This window comes from Mobula hypostoma, chromosome 17 (assembly GCF_963921235.1).
Source record: "Mobula hypostoma chromosome 17, sMobHyp1.1, whole genome shotgun sequence".
NCBI classification, from domain to species: Eukaryota; Metazoa; Chordata; class Chondrichthyes; order Myliobatiformes; family Myliobatidae; genus Mobula; species Mobula hypostoma.
In genome coordinates, this window is record NC_086113.1 from 1,286,160 (window position 1) to 1,311,546 (window position 25,387).

A 25,387-nucleotide genomic window follows, 5' to 3' on the forward strand; every position below is an offset into this window, starting at 1 on the left:
CCACTACCGGATGCTCTCCCTCCCCTCCCCTGACAGTCACCCAGTTATCTGTCTCCTGTGACCCCGGTGTGACTACCTGCCTGTAGCTCCTGTCTATCACCTCCTCACTCTCCCTAACAAGCCGAAGCTCCGAAGTTCCCTAACTCTGTCTCTAAGGAACTGCAACTTGATACAACTGGCGCAGGTGTGGCCATTGGTGAGGCTGGAAGTCTCCCGGATATCCCACATCTGACACCCAGTGCAGAAAACTAGTCTTGCTGTCATACCCACTATTCTTAAGTTAAAGGAAGAGATATGAAGGTACCTTACCTCACCGAAGTCCCGATGAACCAAAGCCCTACTACTCTGACGACTGTTCCTTCGGTGACCGCTCTGCTAGGCAGCATCTCCCTTTTATCCCGGAACCTTTTCAGTGGTTTTGCGCAATGACGAGCTACTGCGTCTGCATACTTCTCCCCATCAAATCTCCTGCTGAAAGAAACTCCTCACCTTTAAATTCTTCTCAGCAGCCTTGCATGATGATAAGCTACCGTATCTGTGTACTTTCCCAATTAAATCGCCTGACTTCTCCCTGTAACCTTTCCCTACAGTAAGTTTTAAGCTACAATGCTTTTCACTTCCCAGTGAGTATCCTTCGTAGTTTGATTATTTTCATTATGCTGGCAATGGGAAATGTCTTAAACCCTGATATTAATACCAGTCACTCCCAATTAGGCATGAACTGTAAATATGCAGTACAGGGAATGCGGTCAATTGAAATTGAAGGTATTTCTTTTTCTGCTTCCATCCAGTCGTTCTCAGGAAGTGTTTTAGTTCCGGTACTGTTTTGTGTTGAGTTACAAAGAACATTATAATGCAGTACAGGTCTTTCAGCCCATGATGTGGTGCTGACCTTGTAACCTACTCCAAGATCAATCAAACTCTTCCCTCCCACATAACCCTCCATTTTTCTATCATCCACATGCCAATGCAAGAGTTTCTTAAATGCCCCTAATGTGTCTGCCTTTTCCAGCACCCCTGGCAGCGCAGTCCATGCACCCACCATTCTGGTTTTTTTGAAAAAAGCACTACTGGTCTTGCAGATCAGGTCATTGAACGGTGTATTGAGGTAGAGCACAGTAAAGCAATGGACAATATAGAACAAAGTGCAACAGTTACAGAGTGCAGATTGATAATAAGGTTCAAAGTCATAATGAGGGCAAGAGTCCATCCGACCGGACTGGGAAACCATTCAATAGTCGTATAACAGTTGGAGAGAATCTGTCTTTGAGCCTGGTCGTTCATGCTTTCAGGTTTTTGTACCTCCTGGCCAATGAGAAGGGGGAGAGAGAGCTGCTATACTGAGGCAGTGAGAAGTGTAGACAGAGTTCACAGAGAGGAGGTTCCTTCCTGTGGTGTGCTGAGCTGTGTCCAGAACTCTGCATTTTATACTTCATACTTTATTGTCGCCAAACAATTGATACTAGAACGTACAATCATCACAGCGATATTTGATTCTGCACTTCCCGCTCCCTGGATTACAAATCGATAGTAAATATTAAAAATTTAAATTATAAATCATAAATAGAAAATGGAAAATGGAAAGTAAGGTAATGCAAAAAAACCGAGAGGCAGGTCCGGATATTTGGAGGGTCCGGCCCAGATCCGGGTCAGGATTCGTTCAGCAGCCTTATCACAGATGGAAAGAAGCTGTTCCCAAATCTGGCCGTACGAGTCTTCAGGCTTCTGAGCCTTCTCCCGGAGGGAAGAGGGACCTGAAGTCCAGATAGAACGCACTCTACAATGATCGATTTAAAAATTGGTAAGGGTCAAATGGGATGTGCCAACTTTCATTTGGGCAAATTCATAATGTTTTTTAATATCCTATTTAAAAGCAAAACTGTGAAGCTGTTAATGAGATTATCCATGGTGCCTTCAATGAAGTGATGCAGAAGATTGAAGAGGAACAGGGCTTACTTTCGATTATTGAAAGCAGACATGCTGACAGTGTTCAGGTAATGTTATGACAAGTGTTAAACCTCTCACAGCCACTTTGTGTTTCTAGAATGGCAATAATTTCATTTGAACTTCATTATAAACAACCCTAATTGTCAAAAGTAAAACAGAGTCATTTAGAAAACTCGGCAGTTTGAAAATGTGGATCAGAATTCCATTTGCTCTCTTGCTGTATTGAATATTGATACTGACTTGGCCGGCTGGTGGTGCAATGACATTGGCGCCGGACCCAGGAGCGGAGGTTCCCGGGCTGGAAACTAGTTGGGTCCGCCCCCAAGTACACTTTCCATCCGTGCCGGGTTGAGTGTCGAGATCGCAACTCGACCTCGTAAAACAAAGGGAAAATATTATGAAAATGTGTGAGGAGTGGCGTGCCACACAGTCTGTCTCTCGTAAAAGCCATGAAAAAGACATCACCACGCACAGACTCGCATGCACGCAGGCACACACCAAAAAAAAATTGATACTAACATAAGTATGTTGGGTTACTAACAGTTTGGTTTCAAAGTTCAGAGTCAATTAATTATCAAAGTACATATGGCACCGTATACTACCCTGAGGTTCATTTTCATGTGAGCATTGATGGTAAACTCAAAGGAACACAATAGATGTGATGAAAAATGCATACAAAAAGATGGACAAACAACCAATGTGTAAAAGACAGCAAACTGCAAATATAAAGAGAGCAAGAAATAAGTAAATAAGCAATAAACACTGAGAGCATGAGATATAGAGTCCTTGAAACTGAGTGCACAGGTTGTGAATCAGTTCAGTGTGGGTGTGAGTGAAGTTATCCAGCTTGTTCAAGAGCCTGATTGTTGAAGGATAATAAATGTTCTTGAACATGGTGGTGTGGGACCTAAGGCTCCTGTACCACCTTCCTGATGGCAGTAGTGAGACAAGAGCATGGCCTGGATGATGGATGTTGCTTTCCTGCGACAGAGCTCCATGCAATGTGCTGAGATGGGGAGACTAAGCTGTATCCACTACTTTTTGTTGGCTTTTCCATTCAAGGCCTTTGGTGTTACCGTACCAGGCTGTGATGCAACCAGTCAATGTACTCTCCAACGCACGTCTGTAGAGGTTTGTCAACGTTTTAGATGACATGCCAAATCTTCATAAACTTCTAAGAAAGTAGAGGTGCTGCCATGTGTTTTTGTAATAGCAGTTAAGTGCTGGATTCAGGACAGGTCCTCTGAAATGTATAAACACATGTTTATGATTCCTGATAAAGGGCCTCAGTCAGAAATGTCCACTGTTTATTCTCCTCCATAGATGCTACCTGACCGATTGAGTTCCTCTAGCTTTTCTTTTTTTTTCTAGTCCATGAGGTATAGAAACAGAATTGGGCCATTTGGCCCATCAAGTCTACTCCACCATTTCATCATGGCTGATCCAATTTTCCTCTCAGCCTCAATCTCCTGCCTTGTTCCCCGTATCCCTTCATGCTTTGACCAATCAAGAATCTATCAGCCTCTGCCTTAAATATACATAAAGGCTTGGCCTCCACAGCTGCCTGTGGCAAGAAATTCCACAGACTCACCACTCTCTGGCTAAAGAAATTCCTCCTTATCTCCGTTCTAGAAGGACACTCCTCTATTCTGAGGCTGTATCCTCGGTCTTAGACTCTCCCACCATAGGAAATATCCTCTCCATATCCATTCAATCAAGACCTTTCGTACTCAATAGGTTACAATGAGGTCGCTCCTCATTAACCATATAACAATTACAGGCCATCTCGGCCCTTCTCGTCCATGCCAAACTCTTACTCTCATCTAGTCCCACTGACCTGCACTCAGCCCATAACCCTCCATTCCTTTCCTGTCCACATATCTATCCAATTCAACTTTAAACGACAACATCGAACCTGCCTCAACCACTTCTGCTGGAAGCTCGTTCCCCACAGCTACCACTCTCTGAGTAAAGAAGTTCCCCCCCACTTTACCCCAAAACTTTTGCCCTTTAACTCTCAACTCCTGTCCTCTTGTTTGAATCTTCCCCACTCTCAATGGAAAAAGCCTATCCATGCAACTCTATCTATCCCCCTCATTATTTTAAATACCTCTATCAAGTCCTCCCTCAACCTTCTACGCTCCAAAGAATAAAGACCCAACTTGTTCAACCTTTCTCTGTAACTTAGCAGATGAAACCCAGGTAACATTCTAGTAAATCTTCTCTGTACTCTCTCAATTTTGTTGACATCTTTCCTATAATTCAGTGACCAGAACTGTACACGATACTCCAAATTTAGCCTTACCAATGCCTTGTACAATTTCAGCATTACATCCAAACTCCTATGCTCTGATTTATAAAGGCCAGCATACCAAAAGCTTTCTTCACCACCCTATCCACATGAGATTCCATCTTCAGGGAACTATGCACTATTATTCCTAGATCCCTCTGTTCTACTGCATATTTCAATGCCCTACCATTTACCATGTATGTCCTATTTTGATTAGTTCTACCAAAATGTAGCACCTCACATTTATCAGCATTAAACTCCATCTGCCATCTTTCAGCCCACTCTTCTAACTGGCCTAAATCTCTCTGCAAGCTTTGAAAACCTACTTCACAACTCCACCTATCTTAGTATCATCTGTATACTTACTCATCTAATTTACCACCCCATCATCCAGATAATTAATATATATGACAAACAACACTGGACCCAGTACAGATCCCTGAGGCACACCACTGGCCTCCAATCTGACAAACAGTTATCCACCACTACTCTCTGGCATCTCCCATCCAGCCACTGCTGAATCCATTTTACTACTTCAATATTAATACCTAACGATTGAACCTTCCTAATTGACCTTCCGTATGGAACCTTGTCAAAGGCCTTACTGAAGTCCATATAGACAACATCCATCGCTTTACCCTTGTCAACTTTCCTAGTAACCTCTTCAAAAAATTCAATAAGATTTTTCAAACATGACCTTCCACACACAAATCCATGTTGACTGTTCCTAATCAGACTCTGTCTATCCAGATAATTATATATACCATCTCTAAGAATACTTTCCATCAATTTACCCACCACTGAGGTCAAACTCAACAGGCCAATAATTGCTAGGTTTACTCTTAGAACCCTTTTTAAACAATGGAACAACATGAGCAATATGTCAATCCTCTGGCACCATCCCCGTATCTAATGACATTTGAAATATTTCTGTCAGAGCCCCTGCTATTTCCACACTAACTTCCCTCAATGTCCAAGGGAATATCCTGTCAGGACCCAGAGACTTATCCAGTTTTATATTCCTTAAAAGTGCCAGTACTTCCTCTTCTTTAATCATTATAGTTTCCGTAACTTCCCTACCTGTTCCCCTTATCTTACACAATTCAATATCCTTCTCAGTGAATACCGAAGAAAAGAAATCGTTCAAAATCTCCCCCACCTGTTTTGGCCCTGCACGTAGCCGACCACTTTGATTCTCTAAGGGACCAATTTTATCCCTCACTATCCTTTTGCTATTAATATAACTGTAGAAACCCTTTGGATTTATTTTCACCTTACTTGCCAAAGCAACTTCATATCTTCTTTTAGCTTTTCTAATTTCTTTCTTAAGATTCTTTTTACATTCTTTATAATCCTCGAACACCTCATTTACTCCATGCAGCCTATATTTATTGTAGATATCTCTCTTTTTCCGAACCAAGTTTCCAATATCCCTTGAAAACCAGGGCTCTCTCAAACTTTTAACCTTTCCTTTCAACCTAACAGGAACATAAAGATTCTAGTACCCTCAAAATTTCACCTTTAAATGACCTCCATTTCTCTATTGCATTCTTCCCATAAAACAAATTGTTCCAATCCACTTCTTCTAAATCCTTTGGCATCTCCTCAAAGTTAGCTTTTCTCCAATCAAAAATTTCAACCCTGGGTCCAGACCTATCCTTCTCCATACTTGTATTGAAACTAATGGTATTGTGATCACTGGACCCGAAGTGCTCCCCAACACATACCTCCGTCACCTGCCCTATCTCATTCCCTAACAGGAGATCCAACACTGCCCCTTCTCTAGTTGGTACCTCTATGTATTGCTGCAAAAAACTATCCTGCACACATTTTACAAACTCCAAACCATCCAGCCCTTTTACAGTATGGGCTTCCTAGTCTATGTGTGGAAAATTAAAATCTCCCACAATCATAACCTTGTGCTTACTACAAATATCTGCTATCTCCTTACAAATTTGCTCCTCCAATTTTGGCTCCCCATTTGATGATACACCCCTATAAGTGTTACTACACTTTTCCCATTCTTCAGTTACACCCAAATAGCCTCCCTAGATGAGCCCTCTACTCTATCCTACTAGACCACAGCTGTAATATTTTCTCTGACAAGCAATGCAACACCTCCCCCTCTTGTCCCTCCGATTCTATCACACCTGAAGCAATTAAATCCAGGAATATTTAGTTGCCAATCACATCCCTCCTGTAACCATGTTTCACTAATAGCTACTATATCATACTTCCAGGTATCAATCCATGCTTTAAGCTCATCCACCTTTCTTATAATGCTCCGAGCATTGAAATAAATGCATTTATGAAATTTTCCACCTCTTACTCTCTGTTTATCACCAACGGTGCAAACAACTTTACTATTTTCTTTTTCTTCCTTCTCCCCTACATCTGTTCCTACACTCTGGTTCCCCTCCCCCCCCTTGTATCTAGTTTAAGTCCACTGGAGCCTCTCTAGCAAACCTACCTGCAAGAATATTTGTCCCCCTCCAGTTCAGATGTAGACCGTCCCGCCGGAACAGGTCCCACCTTCCCTGGAAAACTGCCCAATTATCTATAAATCTGAAGCCCTCCTTCCTGCACCATGTCTTCAGCCATGTGTTGATCTGCACTATCTTACTATTTCTAAATCCGCCTGCACGTGGCATTGGTAACAATCCTGAGACTGCTATCTTGGAGGTCCTGTCCTTTAACTTGGCGCCTGATCCCTAAACTCACCTTTCAGGACCTCCACACTCTTCCTACCCACATCATTGGTCCCTACATGGACCACGACATCCGGCTGCTCACCCTCCCTCTTGAGAATACTGAAAACTCGATGCGAGATATCGCGGACCTTGGCACCAGGGGGGCAACAGACCATCCGGGATTCTCGATTTCTCCCACAGAACCTCTTATCTGTCCCCCTAACTATCAAATCCCCTATCACTACTGCTCTCCTCTTTTCCCTCCTTCCCTTCTGAGCTGAGGATCTAGTCTCGGTGCCAGAGACGCAACCACTACAAACTTGTCCCTGGTAGGTCGTCCCCATCAACAGTATCCAAAACAATGTACTTATTATTGGTGGGAACAGCCACAGGGGTGCTCTGCTCATTCTGTCTATTTCCCTTCCCTCTCCTGACAGTCATCCAGCTACCTGTCTCCTGACTCTTAGGGATGACTATCTCCCTTTAACTCCTGTCTATTTCTGCCTCTGCCTCCCGAATGATCCAAAGTTCATCCAGTTCCAGCTCCAGTTCACTAACTTGGTTTGTCAGGAGCTGCAGCTGGATGCACCTTTTACAGGTGTAGTCATCAGGGACGATTGTGCTCGCCCTGACTTCCCACATCTGCATACGGAGCACTCAACAGCCCTAACTGCTGCCTCCATTACCTACTCTTAAGGTTATTAGATTTATTAAAGGAACTTACCTGGCCTTACCTCACTTGGAGTGAAGCTCTTCCTCAGCCAATGCTCGCCGAAGCCTCTCGAGCCAAAGCCTTCCTACTCTGTCTCCGTCTCCCGCTACTCTGTCGCCCGCTCCATTAACCTTCTTTCTTTTAAATATTCCCGCTGCCTCACGGTCCGACTTACATGCGCTTGCGCAGTCGTGCCCTGTTCATCTGCCAAAGAAATGCTTCTAAATTCCAGCATATGCAGCCCCAGAGCCATCAGACGCTCAATCCTGGAATCATTTTTGTGAATCTCTTTTGAACCCTCCCCAGTGTCAGCACTTCCTTTCTCAGATAAAGGGCCCAAATCTGCTCGCAGTGCTCTGTGAGGCCTCAGTAGTGCTATATAAAGTCTCAGCTTTCCATCCTTGCTTTTATGTTCCAGTCCTCTTGAAATGAATGCTAATATTGCAATTACCTTCGTCACCACAGACTCAACCTGCAAATTAACCTATTGGGAATCCTGCACAAGGATTCCCAAGTCCCTTCACACCTCAGTTTTTTGTGTTTTTCTTTACTGCACTGCAATACTGATATATCTGACTTTTGCTTCTCCTCAAATTTCAGTGTGAATTCGATCATATTATCATCACTTGCCCCAAGGGATTTTTTTTAAGCTCTAATCAATTCTGGTTCATTGCACAACGCCCGATTCAGAATAGCCTATCCTCTAGTGAGCACAACCACAAGCTGCTGTAAAAAGCCCTCTCATAGGCACTCGAGAAATTCCCCCTCCTGGAATCCAGCACCAACCTGATTTTTTTCCCAATCTACCTGAATATTGAAATCCCCCATGACTATTATAACATTGCCCTTTTGGCCTGCATTTTCTATCTCCTTTTGTAATTTGTACACCACATCTTTACGATGTTTGGAGCTCTCTATACAGCTCACATCAGTCTTGCAGTTCCTTAGCTTTATCCAGAATAATGGACCCTATGCCACCTTTTTCTAAGGATTTGATTTCATTTTTTTTACCAATGGAGCGATGCCATCTGCCTTCTTGCCTGTCCTTTTGATACAATGTGTATCCTTGGATGTTAAGTTTCTAGCAATAGCCTCCTTTCAGCCATGATTCAGTAATGCATACAACATTGTATCTGTGCTGCAAGTCATTTGACCTTATTCTGTATACTGGGTGCATTGAAATACAACACCTTCAGTCCTGTGTTCACCCTTTTCAATTCTGTCCACCTTTTATGTTGCAATTCATCCTGTTAACTGCAATTTTGTCCAATCAATGGCCTCTCCTCACTACACATTGCCTCTGTTTGTAAACCAGTTTCCTCATCTTCAACACTATCGTCTGCCTTTCCTTCGATACTTCTTGCATTGAAATATACGCAGCTCAGGACACTAGTCGCACCAAGCTCAACCTTTTGATTCTAAACTTTGTCTGGGGTCCTACCAACATCTGACTCCACGACCTCTCCACTAACCGATCTGGCACTGTGGTTGCCATCCCCCTGCAACTCTAGTTTAAACCCCACTCTGTGCAGCATTGACAAACTTTCCCGCTGGGATATTAGTCCTCAGTCAATAAAAAAAAAAGTGCCTACCAAAATAAGGGATGTGTCCATCCATCTCCCTGTCATTGACATAGAATCTTAGTAGGCACATGCAAGGCCTTGACGGTCTAGTCAGTGTTGTGAGAGCCACGAATGTGGTAATGTGACAGGACACTGATCATTCTCTGTGAAAGGGTGATGAGACTCCAGTCAACGTGCAGAGATGCTGAAGATTAAGGAGCGGTTTATCTTTCCGGTGGATTCTGTTTGTGATCCTTCGTTTCAAACTCTGTGATAGTTACCTGCTGATGTTATTTGTGCATGTGCCTCAAAGTTTGAAGCTGGAGCAACTTTATTCATATCTAGATCAAGTCTTCATCAACATTCCCAAAAGGGTAGAGTCATTCCTTTCAGCAATGCCACAGGCGAGAGAGTATGAGCTGTATAGATGGGCAGTACAATATAGAGTAAGCTGCCCCTCTCCACGCATCTGATGATCCTAAAGGAACAGCAGAGACTGACACAGTTTGGTACCAGCAGCGTCACAGGAGTTGCCAGTCAATGTTGAAATCAATTTAGGACTGCCTTAAACTCCAGCTCCAGATTTTTCCCTCTGGGTTTACTCCTGAAGCCTTCCCCTTGAGTGAGTGTAACTGCAAGGCAGCGGAGACTTGCGATCAGAGTTTTCCTTCTCCTCAATGAGCTGCCAACCACAGCTGATGAGCCCCATCTGCTGGAACGACTGGTTTTAAGGCGCCTTTGCCCCTTCTGCTATGTAGAAACGGTTCCACCAGGCTTAGCTAAGCCATGCGTGAAGGGTTGGGAGCTGGACTTGGTTGTCAGAGGCTATTTGAGGTGCACACCATCGGGAGCATTTAATAGGTAGTGGGAGCTTGTCCCCATAGCTCCCCTACACCCCCAGCTATAACAATCTTGAGGAACCAAACTAAACGCTACATCTGTTTATTAACAGCAACACACGCCAATCTTTAGTGTCTGCTCTACCTACAGCTGATGATGAAAACTTTGTAAGAATGTTAAATGTTTCGCCAGTTGGTTCATATGTTACAGGATGTCTATATGATAGCATTATTGCCTGTCCACCTTATAGAATGAGGTCTATAGAAAATGCATCGGTATATTTTTGGTATCTTCCAAATTAAATAGTTTTGTCTTTTCTCTTTCTGTAGTTTAAGGAACAAGCTGGGCAGTGGTTTAATACTTGTCCCAATGTTGAACACTTGCTGTTGATCAAAAGTTCAGTGAAGAATCTAAAAGCTCAGCTGAGGTGGAAGCTGGTCGAAAAGAACAACCTTGAAGATGTAATGTATAACTTTTGATTGCTTACAGGAAGTTGCATCTTGTATAGTTCCAAATGCATTGTTAAGGTGGTTGAAGAGCAAAAATTACAGTCAGAAGGACTACGGCACAGAGATAGGCCCATCTGCTAAGTGCAGAGCTGTTATTCCACATAGTCCCAGCAACCTGCACCGCAGAGCCCTCCATCAGTGTTCCTATACAAACTTCTGTTAAATGTTGAAATCAAGCCTGCGTGTACCACTCCAGCTCATTCCACACTGTCACCACCCTGAGTGAAGTTGTTTCCTCTCAGGTTTCCCTTAGGCATTTTACCTTTCACCCTTAACCCATGACCTCTAGTTGTAGTCTCACCCAATCTCAGTGGAAAAAGCCTGCTTGCATTTACCCTATCTATACCCCTCATAATTCTGTATACCTCTATCAAATCTCTCCTCATTCTCCTACACTCCAGGGAATAAAGTCCGAATGTGTTCAATCTTTCCCTGTAACTCAGGTCCCCAAGTCCTGGAAATATTCTTATAAATTTTCTCTGTACTCTTTCAATTTTATTGCTATCTTCCTGTAATTTGGTGACCAGAATCGCGGTGCCTTACTTGTAATTTGATTGCGGTAAAGCACTGCTGGGAGTGTGGGACAGGGCAGGCAGCATCTGTGGGACAGGGCAGACAGCGTCTGTGAAGCCAGCCCTTTGCATTGAGCTGTTGATCATTGACAAAATCTTCTCCTCTTTGAATCATTGACCTGACACAGTGAAAAAGGAGATGAATCTGCAAAGCCCCAGCCACCATCCTGAGATGCAGCAAGCATTAACTGCAGATGAAGATCTGTGACAGTGAGGTGGCAGCTGCTTTTCACACTAACAGGAAGGTGATAATTGTTCAACCTGCCCTCACTGCTTCTGAAAAAATCCTTACAATTGAACTTGGGAATTGTACTGAAAAATAGATCTCAGGAAAGAAATCCATCAGCGTATTTGTCAATATAAATTTTGGAAGGTGATTGGTTTTAGGGTCATGGTGATTATGTACTTCCACGTACCCCAGTTCCCATTCCCACGTCAGTGTGTCTACCTACAGACTCCACTGCCACATAGAAGCCAGATGCAGGTTGGACGAACCCCATCTTGTATTCCGTTTTGGTCCTCTACAACCTAATGTCACTTCTCTGATTTCCAATAAAGACACACCTCTATCCCCCACTTTGTTTTCCCTTATCCTTTTGGCCCCATTACCTGTTCTGTTCATTCCACCAACCCACAAAGCCTACCTATCACCTTCACCTTCCTTCTCCCTCCTTCCATGGTCCACTTTCCTCTCCTATCCGCTTCCTCCCCCTTCAACCCTTACCTTTTACCCCTCTCCCCTCCCAGCTTCTTCATCTCCCTTCCCTCTCACCTGTTTTCACCCCTCACCTGCCAGCTTGTACTTCTCCCCCTCCCCCCATCTCTTCTGGCTTCTTCCCCCTTCCTTTCCAGTCCTGATGAAGGATTTCGGCCCAAAATGTCGGCTGCCTATTCCTCTCCATTGATGCTGTCTGAGTTCCTCCAACGTTTTGTGTTTTGGTTTATGTGTTGTTGCGTTGCCAGTTTAAATTGAAGATTAAAGATCAGCTTTATTTGTCAATGTACAATGAAATATTGAAACATAGAGTGAAATGCATTATTTTGTGTTAATGACCAACACAGTCCAAGGATGTGCTGGGGGCTTCTGGCGCCAACACAGCACACCCACAAATTGCTAACCCTAACACAAACATCTTTGGGCTCTGGGAGGAAACGGGAATAGCTGGCGGAAACCCAGGTGGTCATGGGGAGAATGTTCAAACTCCTTACAGACAGCTCTGTGAATGCTGGCGCTACAAAGCATTACGTTTGCCGCTATGCTGGTCGTGATGGGTTGAAGTCCCTATAAGCAACGTAGTGGCAACTCTGCAAATATAATCCATTTACAATCTCCAATCTTCCCTTTTGAAACCGGTCTGACTTTACAAACTAAATCTGCTTTAATAGTGGTGAGGGATACACTGTACAGAGCTAATGTGATGTGGGGTTACATGGATTTATAAATTTCAGAAGGCATATTGTAACTCGTGCACAGAAAAATAAATGTACAAATTCTTCCTGTAGTTGGGCCATTTCGATGACGTGAAGACTCAGAAAATTAAGGAAGAAATTCAGAAACTTCGAGATGAGGTCCACGAAGAAATCTGCTGTGAAAGAAAAGAATATGTAAGGATTCTAAAACTCAATCTCAGAATAACCGAGTAGTTCCAGTTGGGATATGACAGAAATTATATTAAATGTGAAGAGTAAATCTACTAAAAAGTCATATTGTTGACATAAAGTTGAAAATATCAAACTCAAATGGAAGGATCTGGTATCTCACCATCTGCTGGTTTTGCCAACACTGCTTGGGTGTAGATTATCTGTTTATTATTATTATTATATCTATAATTCGTTTTCAATTTTTACATCCCAGCTTTCAAGGAAAAAACAATGAATGATCTACTGACGGTTGTGTTTTATTAAAAGATACAATTTCAAGTTCTATTTCAAGGTTACTTGAAAAATTTTTATTAGTGAATTTCAATGGGCCCAGGGTGTAGTTTTGAATAATATTAAATAAGAATAAATATGTTCTACTTCCACTGATATTCTCTTTTCTCCACCCCCCCCCCGCCCCCATCAGACAGAATCAGGTTTAATATCACAGGCATATGTTGTGAAGTTTGTTGTTTTGTGGCAGCAGTACATTGCAATACATAATAGAAAAAAACTGAATTACATTGTGTGTGTGTGTGTGTGTGTGCGTATATATATTAAATAGTTTAATTAAGTAAGTAGTGAGGTAGTGTTCATGAGTTCAGTGTCCTTTCAGAAATCAGATGGCAGAGGGGAAGAAGCTGTTCCTGAATTATTGAGTGTGTCTCTTCAGGCTTCTGTACCCCCTTCCCGATTGTAGAACATATAGAATAGTACATTACAGGCCCTTTGGCCCACAATGTTGTACCAACCCTCAAACCCTGCCTCCCATATAACCCCCCACCTTAAATTTAATTCCTCCATATACCTGTCTAGTAGTCTCTTAAACTTCCCTAGTGTATCTGCCTCCACCACTGACTCAGGCAGTGCATTCCACGCACCAACCACTCTCTGAGTAAAAAACCTTCCTCTAATATCCCCCTTGAACTTCCCACCTCTTACCTTAAAGCCATGTCCTCTTGTATTGAGCAGTGGTGCCCTGGGGAAGAGGTGCTGGTTATCCATTCTATCTATTCCTCTTATTATCTTGTACACCTCTATCATGTCTCCTCTCATCCTCCTTCTCTCCAAAGAGTAAAGCCCTAGCTCCCTTAATCTCTGATCATAGTCCATACTCTCTAAACCAGGCAGCATCCTGGTAAATCTCCTCTGTACCCTTTCCAATGCTTCCACATCCTTCCTATAGTGAGGTGACCAGAACTGGACACAGTACTCCAAGTGTGGCCTAACCAGAGTTTTATAGAGCTGCATCATTATATCGCAACTCTTAAACTCTATCCCTCGACTTATGAAAGTTAACACCCCCTAAGCTTTCTTAACTATCCTATCAATCTGTGAGGCAACTTTCAGGGATCTGTGGACATGTACCCCCAGGTAGCAATGAGAAGAAGGCATGTCCTGGGTGATGGGGGTCCTTAATGATGGATGGCAATTTACTTACTTTTTGAGGCGTTGCTCCTTGAAGATGTCTTGAATACTACAGACATCCTACGGTAATACAAAAGCCTGAAATCATGTACTGTACCACCAGACCCAAGAACAACATCTGTCCTGCTGTTATGAGACTATTTAGCAGTGTCCCATATGATGAGATAGACTCTTGAGCTCGCAGTCCACCCTGTTATGTCTTTGCACCTTATTTTCTACCTGCACTGCCCTTTTTCTGTAACTATAACACTTTATTCTGCATTCTGTTATTGATTTGCCCTTTACGTGAATGCATTGTTGTAATGAGTTTATTTTAGGAATGGTATTTGAGAAGTTTTTCGCAATATATTGGTATGTGTCACAATTTATCAATTTACTGAATTTTTAAAAAAATTTGCCCATTGTATTCTGGAGAGCAGTTTGGATCATTCACGAAGCTCCATTGGATGATTACAACAGATTCTTGATGGTTTCTGGTTTCCTATATATGTTCACCTCAACCTGTCAGTTGTTTTTATAATTTACTCTTTGTTTAATCATCTCTTTCCTGAGATTCTGCCCTATGATTCATCTTCAGTATTGGGTCCCTTCTGTCATTGGGGTCGACCATGTATATTGTGTCCTGACTCTCTACATGGTACCCAAGCTGGTATGCAGTCCGGGATAGTATGCAATGGAGAGCAAGCTGTTGCCCATGCAGAGAAACAGCAGAGACTGATATAGTTTGGCACTAACTGAGTCACAGGAGTTTCATGAAGTATGTGAGTGGCATATATTATTACACCACTGCATCGTACTTGTATCCCCTGCTTAAATTAAAAATGAACTAAGGCACGTTCTCCTGGGCTCCCATCTTTTTCTTGCAATTAGATTTTGTTTTAGAGTTATAAAACAGTAGTGGCAATGAGGTACTTCCAAAACAAACCCAAGACAGCTACCTGCCAGTTGAAGCACAGTGAGGCATTTGAAGTTTTAAAAGTGTGAGAAACAGTTGAGTAAAACATTGCAGGTCCTGTTCTTCTGAAATGGAGACAGAAATGGTCAAGTTTTAAAAAAGGTAGAAAACAGACAAATTCACAGGTTCATAAACAGTGAGTACCGGGTGATAATGTCATTAAAAGAAAGAACAGAAATGGCTGGCTACACTGGAAAGATTGACGTGTTCAATTGCACAAGAGATGATTTGATTTTGTATACTGAGCTAATTGAGCAGTATTTTGAAGCAAAAGAAATAGCAAGTGCCAGTTTTTTTGAGTGCCTTGGATTTAAAAGTTTGCTTAGAAGTTTGACTACTCCAACCAAACCAGCCAAAATGAGCTTTGCTGATATTGTGAAAGTAATGCAGGAATGTTTAGAACCAAAACCATTGTTGTTTTAAGAAACCTAAAGCATTCTGCAGTGGAATCAAAGAGAATGGGAGCCCATTTCAGTTTCTGTTGATGAATTGAAGCGATGTCTGAGCATTCTCAGTTCAGCCACGGACTTAATGATGCACTGACATATTTAGTTTGTGGATTCTTGCAAGAAAATATTCAAAAATGTCTCCTAACTGAAGCACAGCATGCATTTAAAATGGCAGTTGAAAGAGCTGTATTAATGGAAACAGCAACCAGAGACTTAACGGAGTTGCAGTCAGTAATGAAAGTGAGCATGAACAAAATTCCAACATCTGAATAGAAACCTTCCTGGTCAAACAAATTGGATTACTGTTGTGGCAGGGGCTCACATATGCCAGACTAATGCAGATTTAAAGGCAAAACTTGTAGAAAATGCAACAAAGTAGGATACATACCAAGAGTATGTTGGGCAGACAAAAATAAATGGACTGCACAGGGAAGAGAAAAATCTAAAAAGTCAAGCTCTGGTTCTGAAAAGAGCACGAATCTGCATGCTGTTGATGGAAAAGTCTGGTGATGATGAAAGTGACACAGGACTGGGTAGCTTTGAGACTTCTATTGTGAAAACCAACAAGGGACGAACAATATGGCTTACACCAGAAGTGATCGACAAATTAATTAGAGTGAAATTGGACACTGGCTTGGCTGTTTCAGTCATTCTACAAAAAGAATTTTTATTGCATTTCAAAGACACTTAAACTGAAGCCTATAGATACCCAGCTAAGAATTTCTACTGGCGAAAAGGCAACTCCTGTGGGAATGACATTCGTAACAGTGAAATACAACCACCAACAAGCCACATTGGGCTCGTATGTGGTAAAAATAGGAGAGCCAGCATTCTAAGATGGTGATTGACTGAGGCAGCTACAATTTGATTGGAGATCCATCCGTCATTTGCTTGCTACATCCCCTGAAATAGCTGAAAGCAAATTAAAAAAGGTATTAGATGATGCCACAGCAGTGTTCAAAGATGGCATTCAAGAACACAAACATATCAAGGGTAACATAGTGTTAAATGAAAATGTCACAGCCAAGTTTTACAAAGTCCCTTGTATCATCTGTGATAGCGTAGCCAGTGTGCTATATTGTATGGAGGCTGAAGAAATTCTTTCCAAGGTATGTCCCAGCTGACTAAGTGATGTACAAATCAGGGCAGTGTGATGTGGAAAGCAAGCTTGCCCGTGGAGCAGGCTCCCCCTCCGTGCAGGAATAGCACAGACGTGTGCCGTTTAGCACCAGCAGCGTTGCAGGAGTTGCCAGTCAGCATTGAGCTCAACTTTGGACTGACTTAGAGACTCCAGCTCTAGATTTTTCCACTGGCCTTTGCTCCCAAAGCCTTCCCCTTGAGTGGATATAGCCGCAAGGCACCAGAGGTTTGGAATCAGAGTTTTCCTTCTTGATAAACTGCCAGCCATGGCTGACGAGCCCCATCTGACTGAAGCGACTGGTTTTTAGGTGCTAGTTACCCACCTTTGACCCTTCTCCTGGCAATAGAAACAGTTTCGATGGGCTTAGTAACTAAGCCACGCATGAAGGCCAGGAGCTGGACTTGGTTGTCAGAGGCTATTGGAGCTGCACGCCACTGGGAGCATTTAAAAGGTAGTTGGAGCTTATCCCCAGTACCACACCTGGCTATAACAACCTTAAGGAACCTTCTTGGTATTACTTACTTTTATTTGCACTATTTGTCTTTTGCACATTGTTTGTCAAGCTTTATGTATAGTTTTCCATAAATTCTAATGTATTTCTTCGTTTTACTGTGAATGCCTGCAAGAGAATGAATCTCAGGGTCATGTATGGTGACATGTATGTACTTTGATAATCTACACTTTGTACTTTGACTTCAGTATGTTCAAAAGTAAAGAAATAAAAAGTGCTTAATTTTACTCAATTAAGTATATTTTATTTATCCAACCTTTTCCAAGAAGTTTACATCTGTAATTAATTTGTTAGAATATTAAGAGAAGTAGTTTCTACAGTTCTGTGGGTTTGTTAGATGAGGCAGCTGAGTGGCTGTGTGTTTCCTCGACAGGAGAGACTTGCTGGTATCGTTCAGAATTGGTTTCCAGAACTTGCCCTCCTCCACCCTGAGGCTGCAATCAAGAGTTACATGGTATGGAGCGGTAAATGTCCACTTGATAACTTCTTGCGTGTTCTTGGCCTTTTCAAACTGGGGGGAGTCATTGCCTCAAAGCATTTTATTGTAAGTTTTTGTCAACCTGGTTGAATTTCAGTGCCAAACCGTATGTGTCCTATCTGTTCGGCAACAAATACTGACTGGCTGAGTGAATCTGCAGGTGCTGGAAATCCAGAGCAACAGACACAAAGTGCTGGAGGCACTCAGCAGGTGTCTCAGCATCTGTGGAGTGGAAGTTGACATCTTGGGCCAAGAACCTTTGGATGGTTCTGTTGTGATGAAAGGTCCCTGTGTGAAACGTTGACTTGTTTATCCCTCTCCATAAGTACTGCGACTCCGCCACGGACAGTTCCAAGCCCGGCTGGGAGAGGAGGAGAGTCGAGTCTGGGGTTAGCAATCACATCTGATTTTTAAAAAAATAACAGATTTACAGAATCTCCAAAGACTTCATCCCTGGGAGAGGAAGGATCTTTGAAGATGGGCTATCCCTGGGGACAACTTGAAAGACTGGCTGTTGGCGGCCAGTAGGGGGGATGGTTAAGAAGAATAATAGATGCTGCCTGATCTGAGTTCTTCCAGCATTTTGTATGCCACTCTGACTGTGTGTCCCTGACTCTGTGCGAGGCTCTGGGTGAACGTTGTTTCTGGAAGTGACAAGAGTGATCGTACTGAATCGTTCATTAGTAGATTGAACTTTGAGAGTAGGGGGCATGTTTTCAAGATATGTTTTTTTAAGTTATTGGGTGCTTAAACCAGAAAATGTCAAATGCAATTAATTATAGAAACTGATTCTCTGGAAATCTAATTGTCTAGAAATTAGATTGGATGATGCAGTATTCTGTGTTCTACATAATGCAATTATTCTGAAAAATGAAACATCACAGAGTCATGAACTCTGCCATCTTCGTTCCGGGACCCTCCTTACTAAGTTTGCTGCAGGACTTTTGTTTGCTGGGTGGCCTGCAGTGGTCCCAGGGCATTCCTGCATAAGCAAACAGTCACTGAAATCTTCTAGGGAGGGGGAGAACAGTCAACAGCTGACCCTGAACACCAACAATCCCCCAGTCAAATGCCAAAATATAAACCTTTCCCATTACATACCTGGACCCCACACCCCAACCCACTGCCAGGGTATAATCCCTTCCTCTCCTCTACACACCTGTACCCACATGTACTGTAACTGATTTTCCTTTTACACTGGCAAAGCCCGCTGTAGAGGCCATGTGTAAAGCTAACGGCCCTATTGAATATCTCAGTGATAAGTATGTCAACTTTGACTGGGTTTGCAGGCCATTACTTCCTACAAAGCAAAGCTTAACATCATGAGTGGCAGAGGTGCTTCAGTCCTGGATGAGCTCAATGCCTTTATGCTTGCTTTGAAAGGGAGAATAAAACTACCATATGAGGATCCCTGCAGCATCTGGTGACCCTGTGACCTCAGTCTCAGAGGTCAACATCAGGCTGCAATGCTCTCTCTAATTTGAAATGACCAGTGTACACAAAAATCTTGTGCTGTGCAATTTTTTTGCCAGTGACAACAATGTATGTGCTCTGAATAACTTATTCAGTAAAAACTGTATAAATAAGCCAGTTCTAAAATCTGCAGACAAATCATCACAAACTCCACATTGTCAGCACTGTCTGTATCAGAAACCGGAAAAGGAATTGTGATTGTGTACAATCGTGAAATATCCTTAACGTGCCAGTGAGGTAGAGGGTGACAACCTTTTGTGCGCTAGTAAGAAAAGACGTGTGCGTGCAACTTAGAGGAGACATTGTCAGGCTGTCAACGGAGTACCTGGTAGGGCTGTGCCAACTTACTGGCAGGGGTGTTCAAAGACAATGTCAGTGTCTCATTGCTACAGTCAGGAGTTCCCACCTGCTTCAAAATGACAACTATACCAGTACAGAAGAGCAAGGTTAGCTGCCTTAATGACTATCATCTAGTAGCACTTGTCTCTGGTGATGAAGTGCTTTGAGAGATTGGTTACGGCTAGACTTAACTCCTGTCTCAGCAGGGACCTTGGCCCACTGCAATTTGCCTGTCACCACATCAGGACTATGGTGGGCACAAACTTCATTGGTTCTTCACGCAGCCTTGGATCACCTCGACAATATGAATACCTGTGTCGGGATGCTGTTCATTGACTATAGCTCAGCATTTAACACTATCATTGCTAAAGTTATGATCTCAAAGCTCCAGAACCTGGGCCAATGTACCTCCCTGTGCAACTGGATCCTCAACTCCCTAACCGGAAGACCAGTCTGTGCAGATCAGAGAAAACATCTTCATCTCACTGACAGTCAACACTGGTGCACCTCAGGGATGTGTGCTTAGCCCATTGCTCTAATCTCTCCTCACCTATGACTGTACCTAGCTACACATGCCATTTATTGACTCAGGGATTGGAGTCAGCTTCATCATGGGTACTGGCTTCTGTAGTACCCAGAACATCTTCAAGGTTCAATGTGTCAAAAAGGCAGTACCCATCACTGAGAACCCCCATCACCCAGGCCATGCCTGGTTCTCACTGTTACCATCAGGAAGGAGGTGCAGAAGCCTGAAGGTACACACTAAATGATTCAGGAATGGCTTCTTCCCTTCTGCCATCTGATTTCTGAATGGACTTTGAATCCATGAACACTACTGCACTACTTCTTTATTTCTATTTTTGCTATACATATATATTATGTATCTACATACATACATATACATACATGTGTATACATACACACACGAGTGGCCCATTGAATCTGTTCTACCATGGCTGATTTATTTTCCCTCTCAACCCCATTCTCCTGCCTTCTTCCCGTAACCTTTTGACGGCCTGACTAATCGACCTCCACTTTATATGTACCCAATGACTTGGCTTCCAGGGCCTTCTGTGGCAATGAGTTCCACAGATTCACCACCTTCTGGATAAAGAATTTCCCCCTCACCTCTGTTCTAAATGGATGTCCCTCTATTCCGAAGCTGTGCCCTCTGGTCCTAGACCTCCCGCCACACATCCACGCTCAGCCTTTCAGTATATGATAGGTTTCAATGAGATCCCCCATCATTCTTCTAAACAGCAGCAAGTACAGGCCCAGAGTCAACAAATGCACTTTGTACATTAACTTTTTCATTCCTGGGACAATTTTCATAAACCTCCTCTAGACCTCCAATGTCAGTACATCCTTTCTTAAATAAGGGGCCAAAAAAACTGCACACAGTGCTCCCAAGTGCAATCTGGCCAATGCACTTTTCTGTCTTCCTTACAAAAATGTCGCACTCTTTAAGAAGACATGCACTCTGTTATCTTTTTAACACTCTCACTTAATTGTATATGCGGTGGATTCCAGTTAATTGGGGCTCATTGAGACGAGTACATTTTAGCCCATAAGTGGCTGCCCCATTTAACTGAAGTTTCATGGAAATAGTTAAAAAGGTATATAAAAAAAAGACAAACTGAGTAACAAATTATGTATTTAAATCAAATCCATAACAAATTAGAACACTACCAATAATACTACAGTACTATAAAAAGTTGTATTAGTCCCTAATAGTTATCGATGGAAGGATTCGTCCAGTGTACACAATGAACAAAATTAGCAGACACCTCGTGTAGATATTGGACTGCCTTCATTCAATGCTGTCAACAATGTGTCCTCCAAATCTTCATTTTCATCATAACATTCAACGTGATTGCCAATACCTTCCAAATACTTAGCATTTCCTAATTTGTTGAAGTAGTGAAATCATTTCATTTTCACTCCCGGCTATTTCTTGCATCTCCAAGACTGAATGTTTGAATCCGCAGTTTCAAATTGTCTTGCTGCTTTATTTTGCCAGCTATCAGTGACAAAAATCACTATTTTTTGAACACACAAAACTGACGCTATTTAAAAACTGTTGGCGCTAATCACAGTGTCACGTCTAACAGCCACGCAAATGTGTGCAAGTGACGCTAGTTAGAACCTGTTTGACAACAGTCTCCTGTCTCAATTAAGTGGTGTAGTGTCCCAAATAAAATGAATGGATTCCCGGGAGCTTTCTGGATTAGGTTTTGTTCTTTGAGGTTCTGAATTAAGTGGCTGCCCCGATTAACTGATGGCCCAATTAACTGGAATTCACTGTTCTTTTAAATCCTAGCCAAATCCTTCTCTTTGTTTTCTTAGCAGTCTGCTGGACTTCTGAATGAGAACTTGGAGCGTAGTTTGTTTGATCGTGAGCCTCTGAGAGAGTTGAGTAGCAAGCGATCAGTGGTGTGCTCTGAGGTTAAGTCCAAGAGAATTCTCCTAAAGGTAGGTACTGTTTGGTGAGCAAGACTCGTGTGTGTTCACTTATTTTTGCTCACCCCACCCTGAACCATTCCCACAACCAATGACTCACTTTGAAGGACTCTTCATTTCGTGCTCGATATCTATTCCTGATTTACTATTTTGTTTTCTTTGTCTTTACACAGTGATTTTCCGTCTTGTGTGCGGTTTTTCATCCATTCTATTGTGTTTCTTTATATGTATTGTGAATGCAGGCAAGAAAACAAAACTTAAGGTTGTATAAGACCAAGAGACATGGGAGCAGAATTAGGCCATTCAGCCCGTCGAGTCTGCGCTGCCATTCCGTCATGGCTGATCCCGGATCCCGTTCAACCACATACACCTGCCTTCTCGCCATATCCTTTGATGGCCTGATTGAACAGGAGATGATCAACTTCCGCCTTAAATATACGCATAGACTTGGCCGCCACCACAGTCTGTGGCAGAGCATTCCACAGATTTACTACTATGGCTAAAAAAAAAAAAAAATTCTTCCTCACCTCTGTTCTAAAGCGTCACCATTGAATTTTGAGGCTGTGCCCTCTAATTCTGGATACACCCACCATAGGAAACAACCTCTCCACATCTACCTTATCTAGTCCTTCAATGTTCATTAGGTATCAATGAGATCGGCCCCCCCCCCCCCCGCGTTCCTCTAAACTCCAGTGAGTATAGGCCCAAAGCTCCCAAATGCTCCTCATATGTTAGCCCCTTCATTCCCGGAGTCATTCTCGTGAACCTCCTCTGGACTCTCTCCAATGACAATACGTTCTTTCTGAGATGTGGATCCCAAAACTGTTGACAATTTTCCCAAGTGCAGCCTGACCAGTGTCCAATAAAGGCTCAGCATAATCTCTTTGCTTTTATATTAGATTCCCCTGAAATAAATGCCAACGTTGCATTTGCCTTCTTAACCACAGACTCAACCTGGAAATTAACCTTCTGGGAGTCTTGCATGAGGACTCCTAAGTCCCTCTGCACCTCTGATGTTTGAACCTTCTCCCTATTTAGATAGTAGTCCACACTATTGTTCCTTTTACCAAAATGCATAATCATACATTTCCCAACACTGTATTTCATCTGCCACTTTTTTGCCCGTTCTTCCAATTTGTCTAAGTCCTTCTGCAATTGCGTTGTTTCCTCGGCACTACCTACCCCTCCACCTGTCTGTGTATCATCTGTAAACTTTGCCACAAAGCCACCAATTCCATTATCCAAATCACTGACAAACAATGTGAGAAGTAATGGTCCCTGAGGAACACCACTAGTCACTGGCAGCCAACCACAAAAGGCTCCTTTTATTCCCACTCGCTGCCTCCTGTTTGTCAGCCATTCCTCTATCCATGCCAGTATCTTTCCTGTAACACCATGGGATTTTATCTTGTAAAGCAGCCTCATGTGTGGCACCTTATTAAATGCCTTCTGGAAATCCAAGTAAATGACATGTACTGCCTCTCCTTTGTCTACCCTGCTTGTTACTTCCTCAAAGACCTCTAACAGATTTGCCAGGCAAGAATTCCCTTGACAGAAACGTACTGACTTTGACTTATTTTATCACTGGTCTCCAAGTACCCTGAAACCTCATCCTTAATAATAGACTTTAACGCTTGCCCAGCCACTGATGTTAGCTAACTGGCCTATAATTTCCTTTCTTTTGCCTTCCTCCCTTCTTAAACAGTGGAGTGACATTTGCAATCTTTGAGTCCTCTAGGACTATATAGATATAGATGTATATATATTGATAATAAATGTTCTTTGAACTTTGAAACCTGTCCAGATGTTGTTTTCCTTTTTGTGACTTTCTATTCAGATTGGTGTTGAGTTCTTCAGTTGTTGCAAACAGCACTTGAGGGTTTTAGTTGTATGTCTGCAGATTAATATGGTATATTTTGATAGGGACACTGTGTGGATTACACCACAGAGGCTCACATGATAGAGAGAGCAGCTGAGTATCACCGGGCCTGGTCTGTGTTGAAGGAGAACTCTGGACTTCTACCAATTCTGGACATGTTTGTTTGCAAGGTTAGTGAAAGCAGAATAAATGTGATAAACAAGGAAGTTTAAAAACAGAAACAGGAGCTTGTGTTTGAGTAGTACCTCAGGGAGAAAAGGCTTTCTTTTCCTAATGCTCAACATTGGATGTGATGATTTGGAGCAGTCAAAGGTGAAAGTGGGTTCCCAAACACTTATTGAAGATATGGATTAACTTGCATCCGGGTGTGGGGGGAGTGTGTGGCTGGAGGTGTCATAGAGTCATAGAATACTACAGCATAGAAACAGGACATTTGGCCCATCTACTCTATGCCAAATTATTAATCTGTCTCACCCATCAACCTGCACATGGACCATAGCCTCCACACTTCTCCCATCCAAATTTCTCTTACATAGTGAAATCGAACCCATATCCACCACTTCTGCTAGCAGCTCGTTCCACACTCTCACCACCCTCTGAGTTCCCCTCATGTTCCTCTTAAACATTCTGCCTTTCATCATTAACTCATGATCTCTGGTTGTAGACAGACCCATCCTCAGTGGAAAAGGCCTGCTTGCATTTACCCTATTGGTACACCTCATAATTCTGTATCTCCACATTCTAACTTATTCAGCCTTTCCCTGTAATTTAGGACCTCGAGTCCTGACAACCTCCTTGTCAGAGAGCAAACAGCTACTACCACTCTCAGTAGCCAATTTCTAATCCAATTTACCACCTTATCCTGAATGCTGAGCAACTCAACCTCCCATAAGGGACCTTGTCATATGCCTTGCTGAAGTCCATGTAGACATAACCACTAGTTTATCTTCATCTGCTTTCCAGGTAACCTCCTCAAAAAAAACTCTACAAGATTGGTTAAACATAAGGCTATAAGACATTGGAGCAGAGTTAGGCCATTCTGCCCATCTTGTCTGCTCTGCCGCTTAATCATGACTGATCCTTCTCTCCCCACCTTAGCCCACTCCCCAGCCTTCTCCCCATGACCCTTGATGTTATGTCCAATCAAGAACCTATCAAGCTCTGCCTTAAATACCCCCAATGACTTGGCCTCCACAGCTGTCTGTGGTAATAAATTCCACAAGTTCACCACCTTCTGGCTAAAGAAATTTCTCCGCATCTCTTTTTAAATGGATGCCCCTCTATTCTGAGGCTGTGCCCTCTCGTTCTAGACTCCCCCACCATGGGAAATATCTTTTTCACATCTACTCTGTGTCTGCCTTTCAATATTTGAAAGGCTTCAATGAGGTCCCCCTTCATCCTTCTAAATTCCAGTGATTACAGACCCAGAGCTATTAAACGTTCTTCGTATGATGACCCTCTTGTTCCCGGAAACATCCTTGGTTTACCTCCTCTGAACCCTCTCTAATGCCAGT

General features: G+C 42.7%; 1 protein-coding gene and 1 long non-coding RNA gene across 2 annotated transcripts in view; one reads left to right on the plus strand and one right to left on the minus strand.

Annotated features, from left to right (window-relative positions):
* LOC134357664 (serine/threonine-protein kinase 31-like) overlaps window positions 1–25,387 on the plus strand; it is a 136,775-nt gene that overhangs the window by 85,962 nt on the left and 25,426 nt on the right. The window contains exons 12-17 of the mRNA XM_063069284.1: window positions 1,875–1,994; window positions 10,371–10,502; window positions 12,626–12,727; window positions 17,618–17,698; window positions 21,881–22,006; window positions 23,918–24,043. Coding sequence (XP_062925354.1) covers window positions 1,875–1,994; window positions 10,371–10,502; window positions 12,626–12,727; window positions 17,618–17,698; window positions 21,881–22,006; window positions 23,918–24,043 — 687 coding nt within the window. The remainder of the gene's footprint in view (window positions 1–1,874; window positions 1,995–10,370; window positions 10,503–12,625; window positions 12,728–17,617; window positions 17,699–21,880; window positions 22,007–23,917; window positions 24,044–25,387) is intronic.
* The window catches only part of LOC134357665 (uncharacterized), a 57,975-nt gene continuing 48,938 nt past the window's right edge, over window positions 16,351–25,387 (minus strand). Inside the window, exon 3 of the long non-coding RNA XR_010020690.1 lies at window positions 16,351–16,504. This is a non-coding gene — a long non-coding RNA (uncharacterized LOC134357665). The remainder of the gene's footprint in view (window positions 16,505–25,387) is intronic.